The 25,349-nt window shown below is 48.0% G+C and overlaps 3 protein-coding genes across 4 annotated transcripts in view; 1 reads left to right on the top strand and 2 right to left on the bottom strand.

The window, feature by feature from the left end:
* Positions 1–777, top strand: part of LOC106608306 (adhesion G-protein coupled receptor G2) — a 68,638-nt gene extending 67,861 nt beyond the window's left edge. The window contains exon 20 of the mRNA XM_014206180.2: positions 117–777. Coding sequence (XP_014061655.2) covers positions 117–307 — 191 coding nt within the window. The 3' untranslated portion in view covers positions 308–777. The remainder of the gene's footprint in view (positions 1–116) is intronic.
* Positions 778–878: 101 nt separating this feature from the next.
* On the bottom strand, positions 879–6,435 carry LOC106608287 (DNA-directed RNA polymerase II subunit RPB1). Its single transcript, XM_045721148.1, has 2 exons — positions 6,264–6,435; positions 879–5,975 (listed from the first exon to the last, which is right to left on the bottom strand). The coding sequence occupies exons 1-2, from the start codon at positions 6,421–6,423 to the stop codon at positions 4,570–4,572; spliced, it is 1,566 nt and encodes a 521-aa protein (XP_045577104.1). The 5' UTR covers positions 6,424–6,435; the 3' UTR covers positions 879–4,569.
* An 888-nt stretch (positions 6,436–7,323) lies between these two features.
* On the bottom strand, positions 7,324–25,229 carry hmbox1b (homeobox containing 1 b). Of its 2 annotated transcripts, none has more exons than XM_014206182.2 (9): positions 24,941–25,229; positions 22,544–23,197; positions 16,743–16,828; positions 14,622–14,732; positions 14,132–14,285; positions 13,763–13,845; positions 13,350–13,445; positions 9,678–9,856; positions 7,324–7,608 (listed from the first exon to the last, which is right to left on the bottom strand). In XM_014206182.2, exons 2-9 carry the CDS (start codon positions 23,194–23,196, stop codon positions 7,465–7,467), a joined length of 1,506 nt encoding a protein of 501 aa, XP_014061657.1. In that variant the 5' UTR covers position 23,197; positions 24,941–25,229; the 3' UTR covers positions 7,324–7,464. The 2 variants fall into 2 exon arrangements, with proteins under 2 accessions (XP_014061657.1, XP_014061658.1); XM_014206183.2 differs by having other exon boundaries at positions 9,678–9,853.
* Positions 25,230–25,349: the final 120 nt, after the last annotated feature.

Below are 25,349 nucleotides of genomic sequence, written 5' to 3'. Positions count from 1 at the left end.
ACCGATCAAAAAAAAGGTATGCTTGAGATATTTGGATTGTAATATCATTCATATTTTACATATGGACGCACACTATTGGTATGAGTAGTAACCAGTCTCCCACCGTCTCTCACTAGGTTTCTTCCTGTTCCTCTACTACTACAACACCAGTAGAGTAATTGGAGAGACCACCAAGGACAACAAAACCATTAGCAAAAGCTCCACAATGTCCGTCACAGTCAACACCACCTTGGAGAACCCTTACTTTGACCTAGGTCAACACCACCCTGGAGAACCCTTAACAATCAAAACTAATCCCCAATCCTAGACAGTGGAGGCTGGCGAGAGGAGGACGGCTCATAATAAATGGCCAGAATGGAGAAAATGTGTTTGATACCATAAAAAAAATGTATTTGTTCCAGCTGTAAATATGAGCCCGTACTCTGATGTAAAGTGGCACCAGCTACCACTGGCAGTGATACTGGAAGTCAGAGAGAAATTATACTATATTCTTAATAGAATTATAGTTCTCAGAAAAAGAAAGAACCTCTGAGCGTATGGACATTTTGCAGCTTTTAGCTTGTATTGTAGAGTAGCTCTAGCTGACTGTACTCCACATGACCTGGTAATCCATAGATTAGTACTGATTTTTTCCCCAGAATTTGGTAAATATGTATATTTTTTTTATGTTTTAATAAGAGATGAATCACATTTTTTTGCTTCCTTAAATCTAAATAAATCTGTGAACTATGATTATATTACATGGAGCTTAAATAAAATGAAATGTATGCGTTTGCATTTAGTGTGTGTGTCTCGTATGTACAGTTGAATAAATAATGTTAAATTAAATTCAACTTAATAATAATGAATAGCATCAGAAAAAACTAACACTAAAGTTGTCACATTGATATAGCTTTATTCTCGTGTGTGTGTATATATATATTTATATATATCATACTAAAAATAAACACAAGTAAAAAAAAAAAATTCCAACAAAGAAACTGTACAAAAACATTTAAATGACAGAACAGTCTACTGTCCAAAAAAGGCACTAAATTCTGAAATGGGCAAAATAGTAATTCAGAAGATAACTATTGGAGATAGATTGATACAACACCATTCAGTCTTATTTTGAAAGAGCTATATTGAAAGTTATTTACTGGGGATAGGAGACATGGAGGGAAGTGTAGCTATGTCTGAACCTTTACCCTGACATGGCACAAACAACCCCTTCACAGGGGCAGACTGGGAAAAGCAATCAGCCCTGGCATTTCTAACACACTGGCCCATTTTTCCCCCCGCCTGATTCCTCCCATTATGAGCCAAATAATCATTCTCCGCAATGACCCCCAATTTAGTCAGGCCCACTGGGCTAAAGATGGACCAACTTATCTGGCATTGGCCTGAATTGGTTCAAAACACCAGTCGATCACATAAAGTTGTAATTTTGTTTTACTTGAATACTGCTAGAACGTTCTAGCATACAGGACGTGTACCACAGCACCCCTTCAGGTTGGGAGGTGCTACTACAGGAAAGTACATAACAGGACAATCCACTTGCAATAGAGGGGTGCTTTGCTTTCACACAATACACTATCTTGTCATCTCAAAAACACACATGGAAACTGTTCTTCATGAGAAGGGGATAACAAACAATGGAATAAAAAACAATTGGAGAACACAAAAGAAACAAATCAAGAACCGTTGATTGATTTCACAATAAAAGCATAATGTTAATTTCCAAACATATCATCCTTGTCATAGTGTTACACTGTAAGAACATAAAAACAAAATATAAATACAATTGCATTTTTTTCCTTTAACCTCTTTTCTTCAAGAACAACAAACCCAGCACAGAGTTAGGGCTAGAGTCTAGCAGAACTTCAACTCAGGAGCAGCAGAATTCAATATATATAACACCAGCCAGATTAAATACGCTTTTCACACTATAGGGCCCGAACCAAACCAAACTGTGCTGGCTTAGATATTTGCCTTTAACATTGTCCTTTTCCAGCACGGTTCCAGCAACTACAGTGGATGCCAAACCTGGCCAGAGCAGTACATCGCTGCTTTGCTCTGCTTGAATCAGAAATGTGAAAAGGGTCAACCAGTCTTTTAAAAGCACATATTTCTTTAACACTACTAAGAGGCAGCCATCTTAGAGTAAGTAATAATAGGTAGAGATAAAATGTTGACAAGTTTTATCTTTACGAAGTAGTAGCTAAGCTGAGAGGGTTTCTAAACTTGTTGGCAGGTCGGTAAACCACAGTATTCTCTTATCTCTAAACAACACATGGTACTGTCAGGTCTATCATAGACTATATCAACTGTTCTCTCTATGGAGCCCATACGGTACCCACTCACTTACAGGTAACTGTCAAAATAAAAGGAAATACCTACAAAGTGCCTTAATAAGGCGTTGGGCCACCAGAACAGCTTCAATGCAACTTGGCATAGATTCTAGTGTCTGGAACTCTATTGGAGGGATACGACACCATTCTTCCACCAGAAATTCCATCATTTGGTGTTTTGTTGATGGTGGTGGAATAACACTGTCTCAGGCGACGCTCCAGAAAACTCACATAATTGATCAATAGAGGTTGAGATCTGGTTTACATGCTCATCCGATCAATCAGTGACCACTCGTACCCTGTGGATGGGGACATTGTGATCCTATGGGGTCATAGCCATGGTAGCCATAGTAACAGCCCGCACAGCATTTTTATACATGACCCTAAGCATGAGATGTTAATTGCTTAATTAATTCAGGAGCCACACCTGTATGGAAGCACCTGCTTTGTTTCCCTCATTAGGAGTAGTTACTTGTAATATCCACTGTCTGCCAGTTGATCTAAAGGTGGTCTCAATCCCAGAGGGCCGAGTGTCTTCAGGTTCACTCCTCTTTTGTACGTGATCGATCAATTAAGGTTATTGATTAGTTAGTAACTCCCTTCACCTGGTTAACTTGAAAGAAAATAACAAAAACCAGTACACACGTCCCTCCAGGAATCGAGTTTATAACAGGAGTTAAAAACAGAACTCTGCCAATGGTGGGGTGAGATATACAATAGCTTTGTACTGTTGTACATATTTCACACATTGCCTCCAATGGGATTAACGTATCCCATCAATGGACTGATCTTAGTGTTATATGAAGCTTTTAGGAAACTCACCCGCTGTTAATTACTGTAGCTAATTCACTTTGGAGAAACAACCCTTTTACAGGGTTCTCTGGTCAGTTTGAAAAGCTCAGACAGCACATCTCCACTGAAATCATACGGTTAAAATGACCAAGAGTTAGCAATGTACGTTATCTGGGGTGTATTCATTAGTCACACTGTAGCAAAATGTTTTGCAACAGAAACCATTCACCCCAAAACAGTATACAGTTTGCAATAAAAACGAGTTTCTTTTTGGACAAATTCAGGTATGTTCGTCCCCGTTGTGCTCTGTTTCCGTCCATTTGGTTTCATAGTGAATGTGACCCTAAGCTAACATTCATCTGGTGGCGGATGATACGGCTGGCTCTCAGATTTCAGATTCATGTGCAGGTGGCAAAAAGCATTGTCTGTTCAAAACAACACATGGGCAATGGTAACAAAACACATGGGCAATGGTAACAAAACACATGGTCAATGGTAACAAAACACATGGTCAATGGTAACAAAACACATGGTCAATGGTAACAAAACACATGGGCAATGGTAACAAAACACATGGGCAATGGTAACAAAACACATGGGCAATGGTAACAAAACACATGGGCAATGGTAACAAAACACATGGGCAATGGTAACAAAACACATGGGCAATGGTAACAAAACACATGGGCAATGGTAACAAAACACATGGTCAATGGTAACAAAACACATGGTCAATGGTAACAAAACACATGGGCAATGGTAACAAAACACATGGTCAATGGTAACAAAACACATGGGCAATGGTAACAAAACACATGGGCAATGGTAACAAAACACATGGTCAATGGTAACAAAACACATGGGCAATGGTAACAAAACACATGGTCAATGGTAACAAAACACATGGTCAATGGTAACAAAACACATGGGCAATGGTAACAAAACACATGGGCAATGGTAACAAAACACATGGGCAATGGTAACAAAACACATGGGCAATGGTAACAAAACAAAACAAATAATGTTAAAAACAATGTCAATGTTTACAAACAAACCGTTAAGATTCCAGTAGGAATGAAAGCTCTAGAGTGCAGGATACATGGAACAGTACAGAACAGTCTAGTCCAATCAGAACAGTCCAATCAGAACAGTCCAATCCACAAGCAGATAGTTCTCAACTGACTGTTGTGGCAGGGTGACGGACTAAATCCATCCATTCATCCCTCCCCCACCATCTCTCTCCCTCCCCCACCATCTCTCTCCCTCCCCCACCATCTCTCCCTCTCCCCCACCATCTCTCCCCCACCATCTCTCCCTCTCAGAAATATCAGTAAAAGGCCACTGCTGCTCTACCAATGCATTGCACAAGGAAAGGGGTTCAGGGTAACACGGTGATGAAGGAGCATGAGAACCATAGAAATATAATCACTTCTATTCTAGAATAGAATCATGTCTCTGATGAGAACCATATATACACACTGCTACTGCTCCCAGCCAGGGTTGAGGTTAGTGGTGTTGGGATCAGGGCTAGTGGCACCATGTTGGGGAAAGGTCTAGAAAACCAGCCTGTGACGAGGACAGAGCAGGGTACACTGGGGCTGTGACGAGGACAGGGCAGGGTACACTGGGGCTGTGACGAGGACAGGGCAGGGTACACTGGGGCTGTGACGAGGACAGAGCAGGGTACACTGGGGCTGTGACGAGGACAGGGCAGGGTACACTGGGGCTGTGACGAGGACAGGGCAGGGTACACTGGGGCTGTGACGAGGACAGGGCAGGGTACACTGGGGCTGTGACGAGGACAGGGCAGGGTACACTGGGGCTGTGACGAGGACAGGGCAGGGTAGACTGGGGCTGTGACGAGGACAGGGCAGGGTACACTGGGGCTGTGACGAGGACAGGGCAGGGTACACTGGGGCTGTGACGAGGACAGGGCAGGGTACACTGGGGCTGTGACGAGGACAGAGCAGGGTACACTGGGGCTGTGACGAGGACAGAGCAGGGTACACTGGGGCTGTGACGAGGACAGAGCAGGGTACACTGGGGCTGTGACGAGGACAGGGCAGGGTACACTGGGGCTGTGACGAGGACAGGGCAGGGTACACTGGGGCTGTGACGAGGACAGGGCAGGGTACACTGGGGCTGTGACGAGGACAGGGCAGGGTACACTGGGGCTGTGACGACAAGACAGGACAGGGTAGACTGGGGCTGTGACGACAAGACAGGACAGGGTAGACTGGGGCTGTGATGACAAGACAGGACAGGGTAGGCTGGGGCTGTGATGACAAGACAGGACAGGGTAGACTGGGGCTGTGACGACAAGACAGGACAGGGTAGACTGGGGCTGTGACGACAAGACAGGACAGGGTAGACTGGGGCTGTGATGACAAGACAGGACAGGGTAGGCTGGGGCTGTGATGACAAGACAGGACAGGGTAGACTGGGGCTGTGATGACAAGACAGGACAGGGTAGACTGGGGCTGTAATGAGGACAGGACAGGGTAGACTGGGGCTGTAATGAGGACAGGACAGGGTAGACTGGGGCTGTAATGAGGACAGGACAGGGTAGACTGGGGCTGTGATCTGGACAGGACAGGGTAGACTGGGGCTGTGATGAGGACAGGACAGGGTAGACTGGGGCTGTGATGAGGACAGGACAGGGTAGACTGGGGCTGTGATGAGGACAGGACAGGGTACACTGGGGCTGTGATGAGGACAGGACAGGGTACACTGGGGCTGTGATGAGGACAGGACAGGGTAGACTGGGGCTGTGATGAGGACAGGACAGGGTAGACTGGGGCTGTGATGAGGACAGGACAGGGTAGACTGGGGCTGTGATGAGGACAGGACAGGGTAGACTGGGGCTGTGATGAGGACAGGGTACAGTACATGGAGGCTGTGATGAGGACAGGGTACAGTACATGGAGGCTGTGATGAGGACAGGGTACAGTACATGGAGGCTGTGATGAGGACAGAGCAGGGTACACTGGGGCTGTGATGAGGACAGAGCAGGGTACACTGGGGCTGTGATGAGGACAGAGCAGGGTACACTGGGGCTGTGACGAGGACAGGGCAGGGTACACTGGGGGTGTGACGAGGACAGGGCAGGGTACACTGGGGCTGTGACGAGGACAGGGCAGGGTACACTGGGGCTGTGATGAGGACAGGGCAGGGTACACTGGGGCTGTGATGAGGACAGGTTACACGGGGACACGTCCAGTAACCCCCTCCCCTCTTCCCCCTCCCCTTGTTCAGTCATCCAGTAACCCCTCCCCTCTTCCCCCTCCCCTTGTTCAGTCATCCAGTAACCCCTCCCCTTGTTCAGTCATCCAGTAACCCCTCCCCTTGTTCAGTCATCCAGTAACCCCTCCCCTCTTCCCCCTCCCCTTGTTTAGTCATCCAGTAACCCCTCCCCTCTTCCCCCTCCCCTTGTTTAGTCATCCAGTAACCCCTCCCCTCTTCCCCCTCCCCTTGTTTAGTCATCCAGTAACCCCTCCCCTTGTTCAGTCATCATCCAGTAACCCCTCCCCTCTTCCCCCTCCCCTTGTTTAGTCATCCAGTAACCCCTCCCCTTGTTTAGTCATCCAGTAACCCCTCCCCTCTTCCCCCTCCCCTTGTTCAGTCATCCAGTAACCCCTCCCCTCTTCCCCCTCCCCTTGTTCAGTCATCCAGTAACCCCTCCCCTTGTTCAGTCATCATCCAGTAACCCCTCCCCTCTTCCCCCTCCCCTTGTTCAGTCATCCAGTAACCCCTCCCCTTGTTCAGTCATCCAGTAACCCCTCCCCTTGTTCAGTCATCCAGTAACCCCTCCCCTCTTCCCCCTCCCCTTGTTCAGTCATCATCCAGTAACCCCTCCCCTCTTCCCCCTCCCCTTGTTCAGTCATCATCCAGTAACCCCTCCCCTCTTCCCCCTCCCCTTGTTCAGTCATCATCCAGTAACCCCTCCCCTCTTCCCCCTCCCCTTGTTCAGTCATCATCCAGTAACCCCTCCCCTCTTCCCCCTCCCCTTGTTCAGTCATCATCCAGTAACCCCTCCCCTTGTTCAGTCATCATCCAGTAACCCCCTCCCCTCTCCCCTTGTTCAGTCATCATCCAGTAACCCCCTCCCCTTGTTCAGTCATCATCCAGTAACCCCCTTCCCTTGTTTAGTCATCCAGTAACCCCTCCCCTCTTCCCCCTCCCCTTGTTCAGTCATCCAGTAACCCCCTCCCCTTGTTTAGTCATCCAGTAACCCCCTCCCCTTGTTTAGTCATCCAGTAACCCCCTCCCCTTGTTCAGTCATCCAGTAACCCCCTTCCCTTGTTCAGTCATCATCCAGTAACCCCCTCCCCTCTCCCCTTGTTCAGTCATCATCCAGGGCCTCTGTCTTGATGTCGCTGGGCACCCCTCCGGTCCGGGACAGAGCCAGGATGGTGTGGTTGACTGCTGCCATCTCCACGGCCAGAGAGATGGGGTCCTGGTGGTCTCCATGGCCTGGACCATCATCCTAGGAGGAGGAGGGGAGAGATCATCCATATGGAAAGATAGCACACCTTTTATCCTTGTAATGGCTGACTTCTGTGACAGCATTGGCAGTGCATTTTTAAAGTAGTCACTCTCCATTTTAAAGTAGTCACTCTCCATTTTAAAGTAGTCACTCTCCATTTTAAAGTAGTCACTCTCCATTTTAAAGTAGTCACTCTCCATTTTAAAGTAGTCACTCTCCATTTTAAAGTAGTCCATTTCTTGTTCTATTAGTGTACTAGCAGTCCGTACATCAACTAAAATGGTGCACACCACCACCTACTGTGCTGCAGTGTATTGTCTTAGTTATGGAAACTTTGCTCAGGAGTGAGTATAATTCATTGGCTGACCCATCCTGACGACCAGGATGGAATCCTGTGACCCTTCCTTAACCCAAAGCAAAGATGATCAATTATATTGACAAGATAGTTAAGTGACTGCCCTAATGGAGAGATCAGGTGGGGCCATTCTAGCCAATGAGAGGGCGGATACGTGTGAACAGACAACGCCAATATAAAGTAGTATTTTTCAGAAGTTGCCGAAATGTCACGTATGTCCACTTATATCAGTACATTTGTAACAACCTAACCATGACAGCTTCTATTAAATCAAATAAGCCTCACGTAGAAAATTAGAAATACACATTTTTGTTGACTAAATTCAAGAATCATGGACCTCCGTACAACAATTTCTCACTTCGTGGTCAGATTTTTTGTGGACAGATTTTGGGTGGTGTAAACCCTCTCGCTCTGCCTCGTCCTCTCTGCCCATAGCAGGGGCGGCAGGTAGCCTAGAGGTTAGAGCGTTGGGCCAGTAACCGAAAGGTTGCTAGATCAAATCCCCGAGCTGACAAGGAAAATAAAAATGTGTTCTTAACCGACTTGCCTAGTTAAATTTATATAAAAATAAATAGGTTGACTGCTCCTACTGTTTTTTCTTTGGTACTGCAGTTTAACTGACATGGTTTAACTGACATTTAACTGACACTGCAGTTTAACTGACATGGACACAGAGAAGTAAGATTGCAAAATTCTTAATAAGACACTTCAGTCATGGCCTTTGTGCAAAAAATAAAAACATCCATTGAATTATTCAAATAATTGTCGCTGCTCCCTGTGCGCGCTGAGTGCTAGTGTGCATGTGATGTTGGTCCGTACAACCCGGATAGAGACAATGCATGAATCGGCGTACGCAAACCTGAGTAGATTTCCTTGAAAACAACGGGCGGACATCTTGGACGCGGTCTCCAGTTCTTATTATACCTCAGTGGTCCCACCCACATGACTACTTCAAAATGGAGATAGCCCTAGTAGTGACTACGGTAATCTGAGCATATTGACTGGGGGGAAAATGCTGCCCGTCTAACATGGGACTCTGGTTAGGGAGGTGAACAGGCAGAGATGTAGTTATCCAATAATACATGAGGCCATGTGTTATGACATATGGACTTGTGTATTATTGCTTTTATACAACGGGTTAACAGAATTAAAAAAGGGAGATTCTTTCCCAAACCATATATTTTTCAACAAAACACAATGCTACATTCACAAACACTGGTTGTCAAGTGCAATTTTAGGAGTTCTCTGGTCGTTAGTTCTATTCCTATTGACTGCCATGTAAAGCAAAACAACACAAGCGCTGGTTGATAGCAACCTGCAAAGTTCTGAAACTATCGGAAACCAAAATGGTTGCTATGGAAGCTCTTCCCCCACTTGCTAGCTAGCCAACTACACAGCTAACACAATCACTTCAGACTGAAGCTAGCAAGACAGCAAACTAGCTGCATTTCGTTTCATTTTATTTTTTTATATTTTTTTATTGACATTTCTTTATAAAAATGACGCTGATTCATGATTGACTGGCTGAAACACTGTCTCGTCCCGACTCCCAACACCTTCATTATTATAGGACACAGTGGAGATTGAATTTTAATATTGCAACAATGTTGTAAATGTCGGAGATAATGTCAAGACGGTTTTTACAGTGGAGATCAAGTTTATAAATTGCATGGCTGGGCATTTGAAACTGTGGTCCCTGGTCCTGGCTGCATACCTGTGTGGGTGAAGTGGGCTCCAGCCTGTAGAAGCCAAAGGGTCTGGCCATGGGTCTCTTGTCGAAGTAGGGCAGGTCACAGGCCTGTTCTGTGTAGTCGCCTCCATCGATGTCGTCGCTGTTGGAGTGTCCTCCAGGACTCTGGACGTCTATCCCATGGCTCTCCAAGATCGTGGCTTCTTGAGAAAACAGAATATATTTCATGATGTGTAGCCTAGCATGTTGTGCTAAATCTTGACTTATTATAGGGTAAACATTATAATAAGCCGACTCAATGTTTGCAGCCATAGGTGATAATATCGTTCTAGGAACTGATCCGTCGTCAGTATTGTGGAATAATCATAATGTTAATGTAAGAGTTGAATGGAGAACACTGATCCGAGAACAGTTCTTCCTTTCTCTCCATTCAGTATCAACACATGCCTCAACGACTCACTTCTGAAACATTTTCAATGCGTGGTGTTTTGGGAAACTTATGTTACGTCTTCGGGCCTTTGTAGGAAAGACGTATTGTTTAAACACTCCTAAGCCGAAGTTCCATCACTATCGAGAAACCGAGCCCTGGATCTTTGTCTTTATTACAACAGATACCCAGCGTCCCCAATCCCCACCATCACCAATATTAGCCCAGCGTCCCCAATCCCACGTCACCAATATTAGCCCAGCGTCCCCAATCCCACATCACCAATATTAGCCCAGCGTCCCCAATACCACGTCACCAATATTAGCCCAGCGTCCCCAATATTAGCCCAGCGTCCCCAATCACCAATATTAGCCCAGCGTCCCCAATCCCACGTCCCCAATCCCACGTCACCAATATTAGCCCAGCGTCCCCAATCCCACGTCACCAATATTAGCCCAGCGTCCCCAATCCCACGTCACCAATATTAGCCCAGCGTCCCCAATCCCACGTCACCAATATTATCCCAGCGTCCCCAATCCCACGTCACCAATATTATCCCAGCGTCCCCAATCCCACATCACCAATATTATCCCAGCGTCCCCAATCCCACGTCACCAATATTATCCCAGCGTCCCCAATCCCACGTCCCCAATATTATCCCACGTCCCCAATCCCACGTCACCAATATTAGCCCAGCGTCACCAATATTATCCCAGCGTCCCCAATCACCAATATTATCGCACGTCCCCAATCCCACATCACCAATATTATCCCACGTCCCCAATCCCACATCACCAATATTATCCCACGTCCCCAATCCCACATCACCAATATTATCCCAGCGTCCCCAATCCCACGTCCCCAATATTATCCCAGCGTCCCCAATCCCACGTCACCAATATTAGCCCAGCGTCACCAATATTATCCCAGCGTCCCCAATCCCACATCACCAATATTATCCCAGCGTCCCCAATCCCACGTCCCCAATATTATCCCACGTCCCCAATCCCACATCACCAATATTAGCCCAGCGTCACCAATATTATCCCAGCGTCCCCAATCCCACATCACCAATATTTATCCCACGTCACCAATATTATCCCAGCGTCCCCAATCCCACATCACCAATATTATCCCAGCGTCCCCAATCCCACGTCCCCAATATTATCCCAGCGTCCCCAATCCCACGTCCCCAATATTATCCCAGCGTCCCCAATCCCACGTCACCAATATTAGCCCAGCGTCACCAATATTATCCCAGCGTCCCCAATCCCACATCACCAATATTATCCCAGCGTCCCCAATCCCACGTCACCAATATTATCCCAGCGTCCCCAATCCCACATCACCAATATTATCCCAGCGTCCCCAATCCCACATCACCAATATTAGCCCAGCGTCACCAATATTATCCCAGCGTCCCCAATCCCACATCACCAATATTATCCCAGCGTCCCCAATCCCACATCACCAATATTATCCCAGCGTCCCCAATCCCACATCACCAATATTATCCCAGCGTCCCCAATCCCACGTCACCAATATTATCCCAGCGTCCCCAATCCCACGTCACCAATATTATCCCAGCGTCCCCAATCCCACGTCACCAATATTATCCCAGCGTCCCCAATCCCACATCACCAATATTATCCCAGCGTCCCCAATCCCACATCACCAATATTATCCCAGCGTCCCCAATCCCACATCACCAATATTATCCCAGCGTCCCCAATCCCACGTCACCAATATTATCCCAGCGTCCCCAATCCCACGTCCCCAATATTATCCCAGCGTCCCCAATCCCACGTCACCAATATTAGCCCAGCGTCACCAATATTATCCCAGCGTCCCCAATCCCACATCACCAATATTATCCCAGCGTCCCCAATCCCACGTCCCCAATATTATCCCAGCGTCCCCAATCCCACATCACCAATATTATCCCAGCGTCCCCAATCCCACATCACCAATATTAGCCCAGCGTCACCAATATTATCCCAGCGTCCCCAATCCCACATCACCAATATTATCCCACGTCCCCAATCCCACATCACCAATATTATCCCAGCGTCCCCAATCCCACATCACCAATATTATCCCAGCGTCCCCAATCCCACGTCACCAATATTATCCCAGCGTCCCCAATCCCACATCACCAATATTAGCCCAGCGTCCCCAATCCCACATCACCAATATTATCCCAGCGTCCCCAATCCCACATCACCAATATTATCCCAGCGTCCCCAATCCCACATCACCAATATTAGCCCACGTCCCCAATCCCACATCACCAATATTAGCCCAGCGTCCCCAATATTATCCCAGCGTCCCCAATCCCACATCACCAATATTAGCCCAGCGTCCCCAATCCCACGTCACCAATATTAGCCCAGCGTCCCCAATCCCACGTCACCAATATTATCCCAGCGTCCCCAATATTAGCCCAGCGTCCCCAATCCCACATCACCAATATTATCCCACGTCCCCAATCCCACATCACCAATATTATCCCAGCGTCCCCAATCCCACGTCACCAATATTAGCCCACGTCCCCAATCCCACGTCACCAATATTATCCCAGCGTCCCCAATCCCACGTCACCAATATTATCCCAGCGTCCCCAATCCCACGTCACCAATATTATCCCAGCGTCCCCAATCCCACGTCACCAATATTATCCCAGCGTCCCCAATCCCACATCACCAATATTATCCCATGTCCCCAATCCCACGTTACCAATATTAGCCCAGCGTCCCCAATCCCACGTCCCCAATCACCAATATTATCCCACGTCCCCAATCCCACATCACCAATATTATCCCACGTCCCCAATCCCACATCACCAATATTAGCCCAGCGTCCCCAATCCCACGTCACCAATATTATCCCAGCGTCCCCAATCCCACGTCCCCAATATTAGCCCAGCGTCCCCAATCCCACGTCACCAATATTAGCCCAGCGTCCCCAATCCCACGTCACCAATATTAGCCCAGCGTCCCCAATCCCACATCACCAATATTAGCCCAGCGTCCCCAATCCCACGTCCCCAATCCCACATCACCAATATTAGCCCAGGGTCCCCAATCCCACATCCCCAATATTAGCCCAGCGTCCCCAATCCCACATCCCCAATATTAGCCCAGCGTCCCCAATATTAGCCCAGCGTCCCCAATATTAGCCCAGCGTCCCCAATATTAGCCCAGCGTCCCCAATATTAGCCCAGCGTCCCCAATATTAGCCCAGCGTCCCCAATATTAGCCCAGCGTTACCAATATTAGCCCGTCTCTTGATCTCTTTGCGTCGGTTGGCAAACCAGTTGTAGACTTTGAGGGATGTGACTCTCTCCAGGTCCGAAAGCTTCTTCCCTGGAATAAAACATTCCACAGATTATTACTGCATATAGTAAATTATATTCCTTAGGGAAAAGTATGCTGATTTGTATTTTATTTACTTTTTTAAATAAGAATTTAGCAGACGCTCTTATCCAGAGCAACTCACAATCAGTGCATTCAACTTAAGGTAGCTAGGTAAGACAAATAACCAACCTCATACCACAGTCATTTTAAGTTCAATTTTACTCAACAAAGTAGCTATCAGCAAAATCAGGTCCTAGTAAGAAAAGAGGTGCATGTGTTAGGACAAGAAAAGCCAGTACAACGGTAAGGTGGACAGAAGGAAATACCTGGTTTCTGGATGACCGCGTTGCAGGCGTTGGCGATCTCCTCTCTCTTGGCTTCGTCAGGGTACTGGTTGTCATTGAAGTAGCTGAGGAGAAGAGGCGGTTGTCATGGCAAAACACCGATTCAGGTAGTATTCCAAATGGTACCCTATTCCCACCACTCTCCTCGCCCCCCTTCTCAAAACCCATTGGATGAGATGAGGAGAGGTCACCCTTGACCTTCTCATCCAATGGGTTATGAGAAGAGAGGCCGCAAGGCTGAGATTCTACCCTATGTAGTGCACTACTTTTGACAAGTGCCCTCTCCTCACATCTCCTGCCCTCTGCCAACTAGTTATCTCCCCACTTTCCCCCTCACCCCCTCATCCTAACCTCTCCATCACAGCTAGACATTCCTTCCTCCAGGTAAAGCGACTCCCACGCCGAAGACGGAAGCTCCCGGGGCCGGTGCTTATAGGGGGCGGGGTCTGTCTCCACTCCATCTCCTCCAGAGCCATGGGGGCAGGGCACATGTTTAGAGTGGCACCTGGAGGAGCCAATAGAGAGAAAGCATTAAGTTAAGCCTTTATAACATGTCTCGTATTCACTGGACACCAAATGGAACCAAACAGGCTGAAATTGTTTTAGTTTAGAGACAGAGAGCGAGGGAGACAGAGAGCGAGCGAGACAGAGAGCGAGCGAGACAGAGAGCGAGGGAGCGAGGGAGACAGAGAGCGAGCGAGACAGAGAGCGAGGGAGCGAGGGAGACAGAGAGCGAGCGAGCGAGGGAGACAGAGAGCGAGCGAGCGAGGGAGACAGAGAGCGAGCGAGACAGAGCGAGCGACAGAGAGAGCGACAGAGAGAGAGACAGAGAGAGGTGTACCTGGGGTGGTTTTCTCGAGCTGGTACCAGCGGTAGAAAGCTCTCTTCTTCTGTTCGCTGAGGTCAGAGCCGTGCTGGAGCAACCAATGAGAGATCCTGCTCTGACTGATTCCTGGAACCACACAGACAGGCACACAGCCACCACACAGTTAAAAACAGCAGTCCTACCAGCCAATAAACACACACCTTCCACTGAGACTTAGCTACAATTCTCTTCGCTGTATGTGTTATCACTCTACTGCCTATATATACACGCATTACTAATGTAGCTATCACTGTACTGCATATAGAAATACACTAAAGTTTTCTAACACCTAGTCATTCAAGGGTTTTTCCTCATTTTCACTGTTTTCTACATTGTAGAATAATAATGAAGACATCAAAACTATGAAATAACATGGAATCATGTAGTAACCAAAAAAAGTGTTAAACAAATCAAAATATATTTTATATTTGAGATTCTTCAAATAGCCACCCTTTGCCTTGATGACAGCTTTGCGCACACTTGGCATTCTCTCAACCAGCTTCACCTGGAATGCTTTTCCAACAGTCTTGAAGGAGTTCCCACCTATGCTGAGCACTTGTTGGCTGCTTTTCATTCACTCTGCAGTCCAACTCATCCCAAACCATCTCAATTGGGTTGAGGTCAGGTGATTGTGGAGGCCAGGTCATCTGATGCAGCATTCCATCACTCTGCTTGGTCAAATAGCCCTTACAGTCTGGAGGTGTGTGTTGGGTCATTGTCCTGTTGAAAAACAAATGATAGTCCCACTAAGCCCAAGCCAGATTGGATGGCGTATCGCTGCAGAATGCTGTGGTAGTCATGCTGGTTAAGTGTGCCTTGAATTCAAAATAAATCACTGACAGTGTCACCAGCAAAGCAGCCCCACACCACCTCCTCCATGCTTCACGGTGGGAACCACACATGCAGAGATCATCCTTTCACCTACTCTGCGTCTCACAACGACAAGGCGGTTGGAACCAAAAATCTCCAATTTGGACTCATCAGACCAAAGGACAGATTTCCACCGGTCTTGTGTCCATTGCTCGTGTTTCTTGGCCCAAGCAAGTCTCTTCTTCTTATTGGTGTCCTTTAGTAGTGGTTTCTTTGCAGTAATTCGACCATGAAGGCCTGATTTACACAGTCTCCTCTGAACAGTTGATGTTGAGACGTGTCTGTTACTTTTTATTTGGGCTGCAATCCGAGGTGCAGTTAACTCTAATGAATGATAAAAATGACAGACCTCTACATGCTTTGTAAGTAGGAAAACCTGCAAAATCGGCAGTGTATCAAATACTTGTTCTCTCCACTGGTGTGTGTGTGTGTGTGTGTGTGTGTGTGTGTGTGTGTGTGTGTGTGTGTGTGTATATAAATAAAACACACTACTGTTCAAAGGTTTGGGGTCACTTAGATGTCCTTGTTTGACAGAAAAGCACATTTTTTGTCCATTAAAATATCAAATTGATCAGAAATACAGTGTAGACATTGTTAATGTTGTAAATGACTTTTGTAGCTGACATGGCTGATTTTTAATGGAATATCCACATAGGCGTACAGAGGCCCGTTATCGGCAACCAAAACTCGTGTGTTCCAATGGCACGTTGTGTTAGCTAATCCAAGTTTATAATTTTAAAAGGCTAATTGATCATTAGAAAACCCTTTAACAATTATGTTAGCACAGCTAAAAACTGTTCTGAATTAGATGAAAGCTGAAATCTGTTGTTCTGATTAAAGAAGCAATAAAACTGGCCTTCTTTAGACTAGTTGAGTATCTGGAGCATCAGCATTTGTGGGTTCCATTACAGGCTCAAAATGGCCAGAAACCGAAGCACTTTCTAAGTGACCCCAAACTTTTGAACGGCAGTGTGAGTGCACACACACACACACACACACACACACACACACACACACACACACACACAACCCTAATGTAGCGGTCACTGTACTGCCCATATACTGAAATAGATGTCTGATGAAAAAGGCTATTCAATTCAATCCTGTCTGTTAGAAAGTTGATTGCTGTGTCAGGCTTGTAGTGCGAGGGGTTGTCAATTATAGTGGAAGCTTCACGGTCTTACTGACCTGGGCCGCCACAGAATGTGTGTGTGTGTCCTCACTGACCTGTGACCTGAGCCACCACAGCCTGAGAGATTCTCCTGTTTCCCAGAAAGGACTTGATCTCTTCCTTGACGATACTGCTGTCCCTCCTGCGCACACACACACACACACACACACACATATAAACATAGTTATGTTTGCTTTGTAAAACATGGACCAGTGTGTTTCTACTACCATGTAGTTGGGTGTCCAACCTCTAAAAAAACTAAATGGGCCAAACTCGATGTCTCTGTCATAATCCCTTCAAATGTTATTGGAGTTTAACCCTTGTAGGATGTCCAGAATTAGGGAAACTAAATCAACGGAGGCCAGAGGAGAAAAAAAAAGGTGGATAAACGTGAGTTAATTTGAATTGCGTCAGCTAGGCTAGACGCTGTGAGAAAACTGAGGCTGCTGGTCACCTGACAGGTTCACTGTTAAACTGGTCATCTTTCTTCTACATTCCTCAGGACATAAAACTAGAGGTAAGACAGACACTCAGTATTTGAGTTTACGCTTTTCTATATTAAGTCCTGTTCTTCTTCAACGATTTCTCACAAAAACAAGCACATCTGTTAAATGTCAACGGCGCAACAAGCTTTTTATTTTCCAAGCGGTTTAACGTTTAACTCGGCTCGTGTCACGCTAATTCAAAATGAAAAAACCTGCCAAGTTACGAGAAACCTGCACCGTTATGTCAACAGAGCTTGGTGCTTATTATGGGATGTATTAGGTTACAAAACCCACTTTTTTTTTTTTTGATACAATGTGAATGACATGTTAGAGAAAGATCCCACGGAAGGATTCAGAACATGAAGAATCTATATTCCTCTTGTTGAAATGGATTTTGTAACATAAGGAAGTCAAATTTCATCTCCAAAGCCCGTTTTTCTGAGCAGAGCGGGCAGAGACCCAACCCACGGGCGGGCGGACACCCAACCCACGCGCGGGCAGAGACCCAACCCACGCGCGGGCAGAGACCCAACCCACGCGCGGGCAGAGACCCAACCCACGCGGGCAGAGACCCAACCCACGCGGGCAGAGACCCAACCCACGCGCGGGCAGAGACCCAACCCACGCGGGCAGAGACCCAACCCACGCGGGCAGAGACCCAACCCCCGCGGGCAGACACCCAACCCACGCGCGGGCAGAGACCCAACCCACGCGCGGGCAGAGACCCAACCCACGCGCGGGCAGAGACCCAACCCACGCGCGGGCAGAGACCCAACCCACGCGCGGGCAGAGACCCAACCCACGCGCGGGCAGAGACCCAACCCACGCGGGCAGAGACCCAACCCACGCGCGGGCAGAGACCCAACCCACGCGGGCAGAGACCCAACCCACGCGCGGGCAGAGACCCAACCCACGCGGGCAGAGACCCACGCGGGCAGAGACCCAACCCACGCGCGGGCAGAGCGGGCGGACGCGCAGGCAGAGCGGGCGGACGCGGGCAGAGCGGGCGGACGCGCGGGCAGAGCGGGCGGACGCGCGGGCAGAGCGGGCGGACGCGCGGGCAGAGCGGGCGGACGCGCGGGCAGAACGGGCGGACGCGCGGGCAGAGCGGGCGGACGCGCGGGCAGAGCGGGCGGACACCCCCACGCGCGGGCAGAGCGGGCGGACACCCCCACGCGCGGGCAGAGCGGGCGGACACCCACACGCGCGGGCACTCCTGTGCACTCCTTGCCTACTGCAGTTTCCCTTCAGTGGGCTGAAAGTGGGGACCTGTGTAGAAAAAGAGCCTGATCTGACCAGATGGAAGACGAGGTGTACAGCCGTCGCTGTCCTGCAGGTGCTCACTATTCCTCTACTCCTCCTATTTCCCAGATCCAATGAGTCACGCCGCCTCCTCCCTTATCGAGGCGCAGCTAAAATTAGCGAGACCCACAAAGACGGCTGCTTATCGACACTACGAGGCTACGTCCCAAATAGCACCCTATTGCCTATATAGTGCACTACTTTAAACCAGAGCACTATGGAACTTGTTCAAAAGTAGTGCACTATATCGGGATTAGGATGACATCTGGGACTGGCTCGAAATGGTGAGTGGAGGAGGAGGAGGGAGGGTGGAGGAGGAGGGCGGGTGGTGAGTGGAGGAGGGTGGAGGGCGGGTGGAGGAGGAGGGCGGGTGGAGGAGGAACGTGGAGGAGGAGGGGCGGGTGGAGGAGGAACGTGGAGGAGGAGGGGCGGGTGGAGGAGGAACGTGGAGGAGGAGGGCGGGTGGAGGAGGAACGTGGAGGAGGAGGGCGGGTGGTGAGTGGAGGAGGAGGGCGGGTGGTGAGTGGAGGAGGAGGGGTGGGTGGAGGAGGGAGGGTGGAGGAGGGTGGGTGGAGGAGGGAGGGTGGAGGAGGAGGGTGGAGGAGGAGGGTGGAGGAGGAGGAGGGTGGAGGGCGGGTGGTGAGTGGAGGAGGAGGGTGGGTGGAGGAGGGAGGGTGGAGGAGGGTGGAGGGCGGGTGGTGAGTGGAGGAGGAGGAGGAAGAGGGTACCAACAGCTAAACCCAGCAGAGCTGAGAAAACAGAAGGAAACAGGCACATTAACGGGCGATCTGCAGTTTAAAAGTACAAAAATGGATGCACCAATAGTAGATTCCTCCTTTAAGATAATATCCGTAGTATAGAGGATAACGTGGGGGTGTGGAACACAGCACCATCCAACCACACAGCAGCACTCTGCAACATGAGACTGATCCCAGGGAGAGTGTTTCTGAACGCTGCTTCCCTTACAGGACATTATGGAATATAATGCACCTTCTAAGAGGAGGGGGCAGGCATGGTACCAGGGCTTTTAACATTATAGTTACTGTACATCACAGCTATGCATTCTTCCTGTTATCCTTGTAACATAACAGACGCATACATCAAGAGTCCTACGGCAGGACGACTGTTCGCATACATTTTGATTTGGGTGGCTCCCAGACTTAATAACAGTTAGTAAATAGCTAAAGTGGTAGCCTAAAATGTTTTCATGCTTTTTAAGTGTGTGAAAGACAGTGCATACATGACTGACACAGTCCTGGTGGTGGTGGACTGGTGTATAAACTGATACAGTCCTGGTGGTGGTGGACTGGTGTATAAACTGATACAGTCCTGGTGGTGGTGGACTGGTGTATAAACTGATATAGTCCTGGTGGTGGTGGTGGACTGGTGTATAAACTGACACAGTCCTGGTGGTGGTGGTGGACTGGTGTATAAACTGACACAGTCCTGGTGGTGGTGGACTGGTGTATAAACTGACAGTCCTGGTGGTGGTGGACTGGTGTATAAACTGACACAGTCCTGGTGGTGGTGGACTGGTGTATAAACTGATACAGTCCTGGTGGTGGTGGACTGGTGTATAAACTGACACAGTCCTGGTGGTGGTGGACTGGTGTATAAACTGACACAGTCCTGGTGGTGGTGGACTGGTGTATAAACTGACACAGTCCTGTGGTGGTGGTGGACTGGTGTATAAACTGACACAGTCCTGGTGGTGGTGGTGGACTGGTGTATAAACTGACACAGTCCTGGTGGTGGTGGTGGACTGGTGTATAAACTGACACAGTCCTGGTGGTGGTGGACTGGTGTATAAACTGACACAGTCCTGGTGGTGGTGGACTGGTGTATAAACTGACACAGTCCTGGTGGTGGTGGACTGGTGTATAAACTGACACAGTCCTGGTGGTGGTGGTGGACTGGTGTATAAACTGACACAGTCCTGGTGGTGGTGGACTGGTGTATAAACTGACACAGTCCTGGTGGTGGTGGACTGGTGTATAAACTGACACAGTCCTGGTGGTGGTGGACTGGTGTATAAACTGACAGTCCTGGTGATGGTGGACTGGTGTATAAACTGACACAGTCCTGGTGGTGGTGGTGGACTGGTGTATAAACTGACAGTCCTGGTGGTGGTGGACTGGTGTATAAACTGACACAGTCCTGGTGGTGGTGGACTGGTGTATAAACTGACACAGTCCTGGTGGTGGTGGACTGGTGTATAAACTGACACAGTCCTGGTGGTGGTGGACTGGTGTATAAACTGACACAGTCCTGGTGATGGTGGACTGGTGTATAAACTGAGACAGTCCTGGTGGTGGTGGTGGACTGGTGTATAAACTGACACAGTCCTGGTGGTGGTGGACTGGTGTATAAACTGACACAGTCCTGGTGGTGGTGGACTGGTGTATAAACTGACACAGTCCTGGTGGTGGTGGACTGGTGTATAAACTGACACAGTCCTGGTGATGGTGGACTGGTGTATAAACTGACAGTCCTGGTGATGGTGGACTGGTGTATAAACTGACAGTCCTGGTGATGGTGGACTGGTGTATAAACTGACAGTCCTGGTGGTGGTGGACTGGTGTATAAACTGACAGTCCTGGTGGTGGTGGACTGGTGTATAAACTGACACAGTCCTGGTGGTGGTGGACTGGTGTATAAACTGACACAGTCCTGGTGGTGGTGGACTGGTGTATAAACTGACACAGTCCTGGTGGTGGTGGACTGGTGTATAAACTGACACAGTCCTGGTGGTGGTGGTGGACTGGTGTATAAACTGACACAGTCCTGGTGGTGGTGGACTGGTGTATAAACTGACACAGTCCTGGTGGTGGTGGACTGGTGTATAAACTGACACAGTCCTGGTGGTGGTGGACTGGTGTATAAACTGACACAGTCCTGGTGGTGGTGGACTGGTGTATAAACTGACACAGTCCTGGTGATGGTGGTGGACTGGTGTATAAACTGACACAGTCCTGGTGGTGGTGGACTGGTGTATAAACTGCACAGTCCTGGTGGTGGTGGACTGGTGTATAAACTGACACAGTCCTGGTGGTGGTGGACTGGTGTATAAACTGACACAGTCCTGGTGGTGGTGGACTGGTGTATAAACTGACAGTCCTGATGGTGGTGGACTGGTGTATAAACTGACACAGTCCTGGTGGTGGTGGACTGGTGTATAAACTGACACAGTCCTGGTGGTGGTGGACTGGTGTATAAACTGACACAGTCCTGGTGGTGGTGGACTGGTGTATAAACTGACACAGTCCTGGTGGTGGTGGTGGACTGGTGTATAAACTGACAGTCCTGGTGATGGTGGACTGGTGTATAAACTGACACAGTCCTGGTGGTGGTGGACTGGTGTATAAACTGACACAGTCCTGGTGGTGGTGGACTGGTGTATAAACTGACACAGTCCTGGTGGTGGTGGTGGACTGGTGTATAAACTGACACAGTCCTGGTGATGGTGGACTGGTGTATAAACTGACAGTCCTGGTGATGGTGGACTGGTGTATAAACTGACAGTCCTGGTGGTGGTGGACTGGTGTATAAACTGACACAGTCCTGGTGGTGGTGGACTGGTGTATAAACTGACACAGTCCTGGTGATGGTGGACTGGTGTATAAAATGATACAGTTCTGATGGTGGACTGGTGTATAAACTGATACAGTCCTGGTGATGGTGGACTGGTGTATAAAATGATACAGTTCTGATGGTGGACTGGTGTATAAAGTGATACAGTCCTGGTGATGGTGGACTGGTGTATAAAATGATACAGTTCTGATGGTGGACTGGTGTATAAACTGATACAGTCCTGGTGGTGGTGGACTGGTGTATAAACTGATACAGTCCTGGTGATGGTGGACTGGTGTATAAACTGATATAGTCCTGGTGATGGTGGTGGACTGGTGTATAAAATGACATATTGAATATGATCTCTCACAGACTGGGTACCAGTCTGTTTAGCCATCATCACACTTCTTGTCATGCCAAATAGGACGAAAACTGCAAAGTTCAGTACTTCAGGGATATAAAAATAGTTCTATTGACCCCACCGTGACATCATCACTGACCTCATGAGCTCCTCCACCTTGTCATCGATGTCCAGCTCCTCCTCCGTGGCCTCGAACCCGAACGGCCTGACGGCAGCAGCGCTATTCATTGGGTACCGAGGCGGCGAGAGCTTCCCGTTGGGCGTTGCCGCCAGGCTGTCCCGCCCCCCGTTCTGCACCATGGCGACCAGCGACACCGGGGACGAGAGGATGGCAGAGGGCGGGGGCGGGCCGGGTGGTGGGGAGGTGTCGTAGCTGTTGCTAGGCGAGGGGGAGAGCCCGCCACGTGGAGGGAGGTACTGTGTCTGTGTGGCGGTAGAGTTGGTGGAGGATGAGGCCAGGGCGGTGTTGGTAACATTACTGCTCCCAATACCACTGGCGCCATTATTATTATTATTACTAATACAGGAAGAGGATGTTGTTGAGGAGGTGGTGGCGGCAGAAACAGAGGCAGTGTTGTTTGTGGTGGTGCTATTGGGGTCGGACACAGAGCTATTTGCTCCTCCTCCGTAGGAGGTGCGACGGCCGAACTTGTCCCCGTGCTCGCGGTCCAGCCGGTCTAGGGTGTCAAGGGCGTGGAGGATCTCTTGCTTGGTCATGCCCGTACGCCGCAGCCTCTGGAGCAAGTCGATCTGCTCGATGGTGAAGCGAGGCTCGTCTGTGTAATGAGACATCCTGGAGGAGAGGAGGAGGGGGAGGAAGGGACAGAGGTGGGGGGGAGGAAGAAGCGCGTGAGAGAGAAGGAATGAAAAAGTAACAGAGGGGGAGTAGAGGTATGAAGGGAGAAAATAAACGAGGGAGCTTCTTTTGGGAACAGCAGGCAATTCATGTAAAGTCACCTTGAAAGCAGCAGCAGATGCTATCTCATAATCATTCTACTGCTTTAAGACCAATAATACATGCACTTCCCCCGCTGCATGGTTTTCCATAAGCATTTCACTGTGTTATAGAAATCAATATCATCATAACCAGGCTGCGGCACATTTTCCATTTTATGAAGCATTGGCTGGTAATGCATTCAATTCTGACCACTAGATCCATGCTTGCACTTTACATTGGATTTAACTTTCAGTTCTAGAACCACCATACGACAGTGATCTGTAGCCTAATTCCAGCTTCTCGAACCTGACAACTGATCTGGATTTACTTTTAAATGTAAAAAAAAAAAAAGAAAGTTAACTGCCATTTTCATGGTTTACTTAACCCTGGCAGCAGACTATCACACCATTAAAACCTGTCCTCTGCTTGCTACAGTCCTAAACAAATTTCAAATCATGTTGCCTCACTAACTTTTATCATCTATAGCCCATCAACAAGTGATAGAATAGGGACAATTCTGAAAAGGTGTCAGGTGTTGTCTGAACAATTTGTTACAGGGATTCTTCCCTGGCTCTTAGGTGACAGTTAACCTAGACAAGCTGAGGCTCAATCACTGCTATTGTATTCATTACCTACCCACCTGAGCAGGAAATATTTACCCAGTTAACTGTTAACTAGACAGTAGGTTAGTTAACAAAGCTGGGTTAACCAGAAGGAGCACAAAGCTAACAAAAAGGTTAACTTCTAGTTAGACCACAAGACATGGTGTGTGTGTGTGTGAGAGAGACTGTTATACAACTGTAATTTATCCTCAGTTCTGACCAATGTGTATAAACCCATCCTTGGTTGACCTGATGCTTCAGTTGTCTCCTCTCACAGATGGCATAGGCCTGGCTAGCAAACACCACACTGGTCACTACCCACGGTCCTTGGTTTCTGCCCTTCTTTATGCGGTCTAGCATTTCAACTGTGGTGCTGCATGTTTGTTAGGCTCTTTAGGTCTGTAAAAATCTCTCATCATGGCACCACCTACAAAATAAGATTTTTACAACTATATCTTGATTTAGTCATATCGGTGCGTAAAGTAGCTGCATATTTTCTGTGGAGTTACTGCACATCTGCGTAAAGCCCAGATTGAAAACCTAAATAATTCACACCGATAGGAACTTGTTTTACATTAGTCATTCTGCAATGCATTATCGTTAGCTAGTTACTTTGTTGGCAAATTAGGTAAACAAAGGCCGTTGGTAGAGAAAGAAAAGCTGTTGTTGCTACCGTAGTGAAAACAGAGCTAGTACTGGCTAGTTGTTAGCCATTCTAGACAGACCTATCGAGTAAAAATAGACTGGCATAACGACGTTAGCTAGCTACTCCTTGCTAGTTTATTGGCAAGCTAACCAACTCAAAATAACGCATCTGACTTTTAGCTAAATAGTTAATCAGACAACGGTTTGTTTAATTTCACGGGGTGGTTATTTTGACCAGATTGTAAAATAGACAACTGCTAATCCACCATTGAAAATAAATGTATAGGCTAGCTAGCTGATTGTTAAGTCAAGTAGCTAAACGTTTGATCGCTAAAATATATTAAAATGTTACCTTATGTCGCTAGCTATCTCGATGTGCCTCCGTACACTTGACCCTTTAATATTGCACCACCACAAAACAGCGTGTGGCGGGAGAAAACCGCTTATTAACAGAAGAAACACATCGATCAAACCATCAGATTGTAGCAGGAGATGCCCGGCCCTTTTACTAGCTTTCAATCACAAGCGGACTGTTTGCCTTTGTCTGACTGACAACAGCCATATTGATAGAAACACCTTGACGATAATTACATGGGAGTTGTAGTTTAAATGTTGGTCAGCGCGATAACAAGGAACTTTGACACATACAAACTACATGTCCCACCGACAAAATGGAGCATTATAGGTTCCTGGACATATGAAAGCGTAGTTAAATATGTAATGAAATTCAGTTGTAAATAAAACTTGGTAAAGATGTACAG

This window comes from Salmo salar, chromosome ssa06 (genome assembly GCF_905237065.1).
Source record: "Salmo salar chromosome ssa06, Ssal_v3.1, whole genome shotgun sequence".
NCBI lineage: Eukaryota > Metazoa > Chordata > Actinopteri > Salmoniformes > Salmonidae > Salmo > Salmo salar.
The sequence above is the reverse complement of the archived record's forward strand: the minus strand, read 5'-3'. Positions and strand labels throughout refer to the sequence as shown.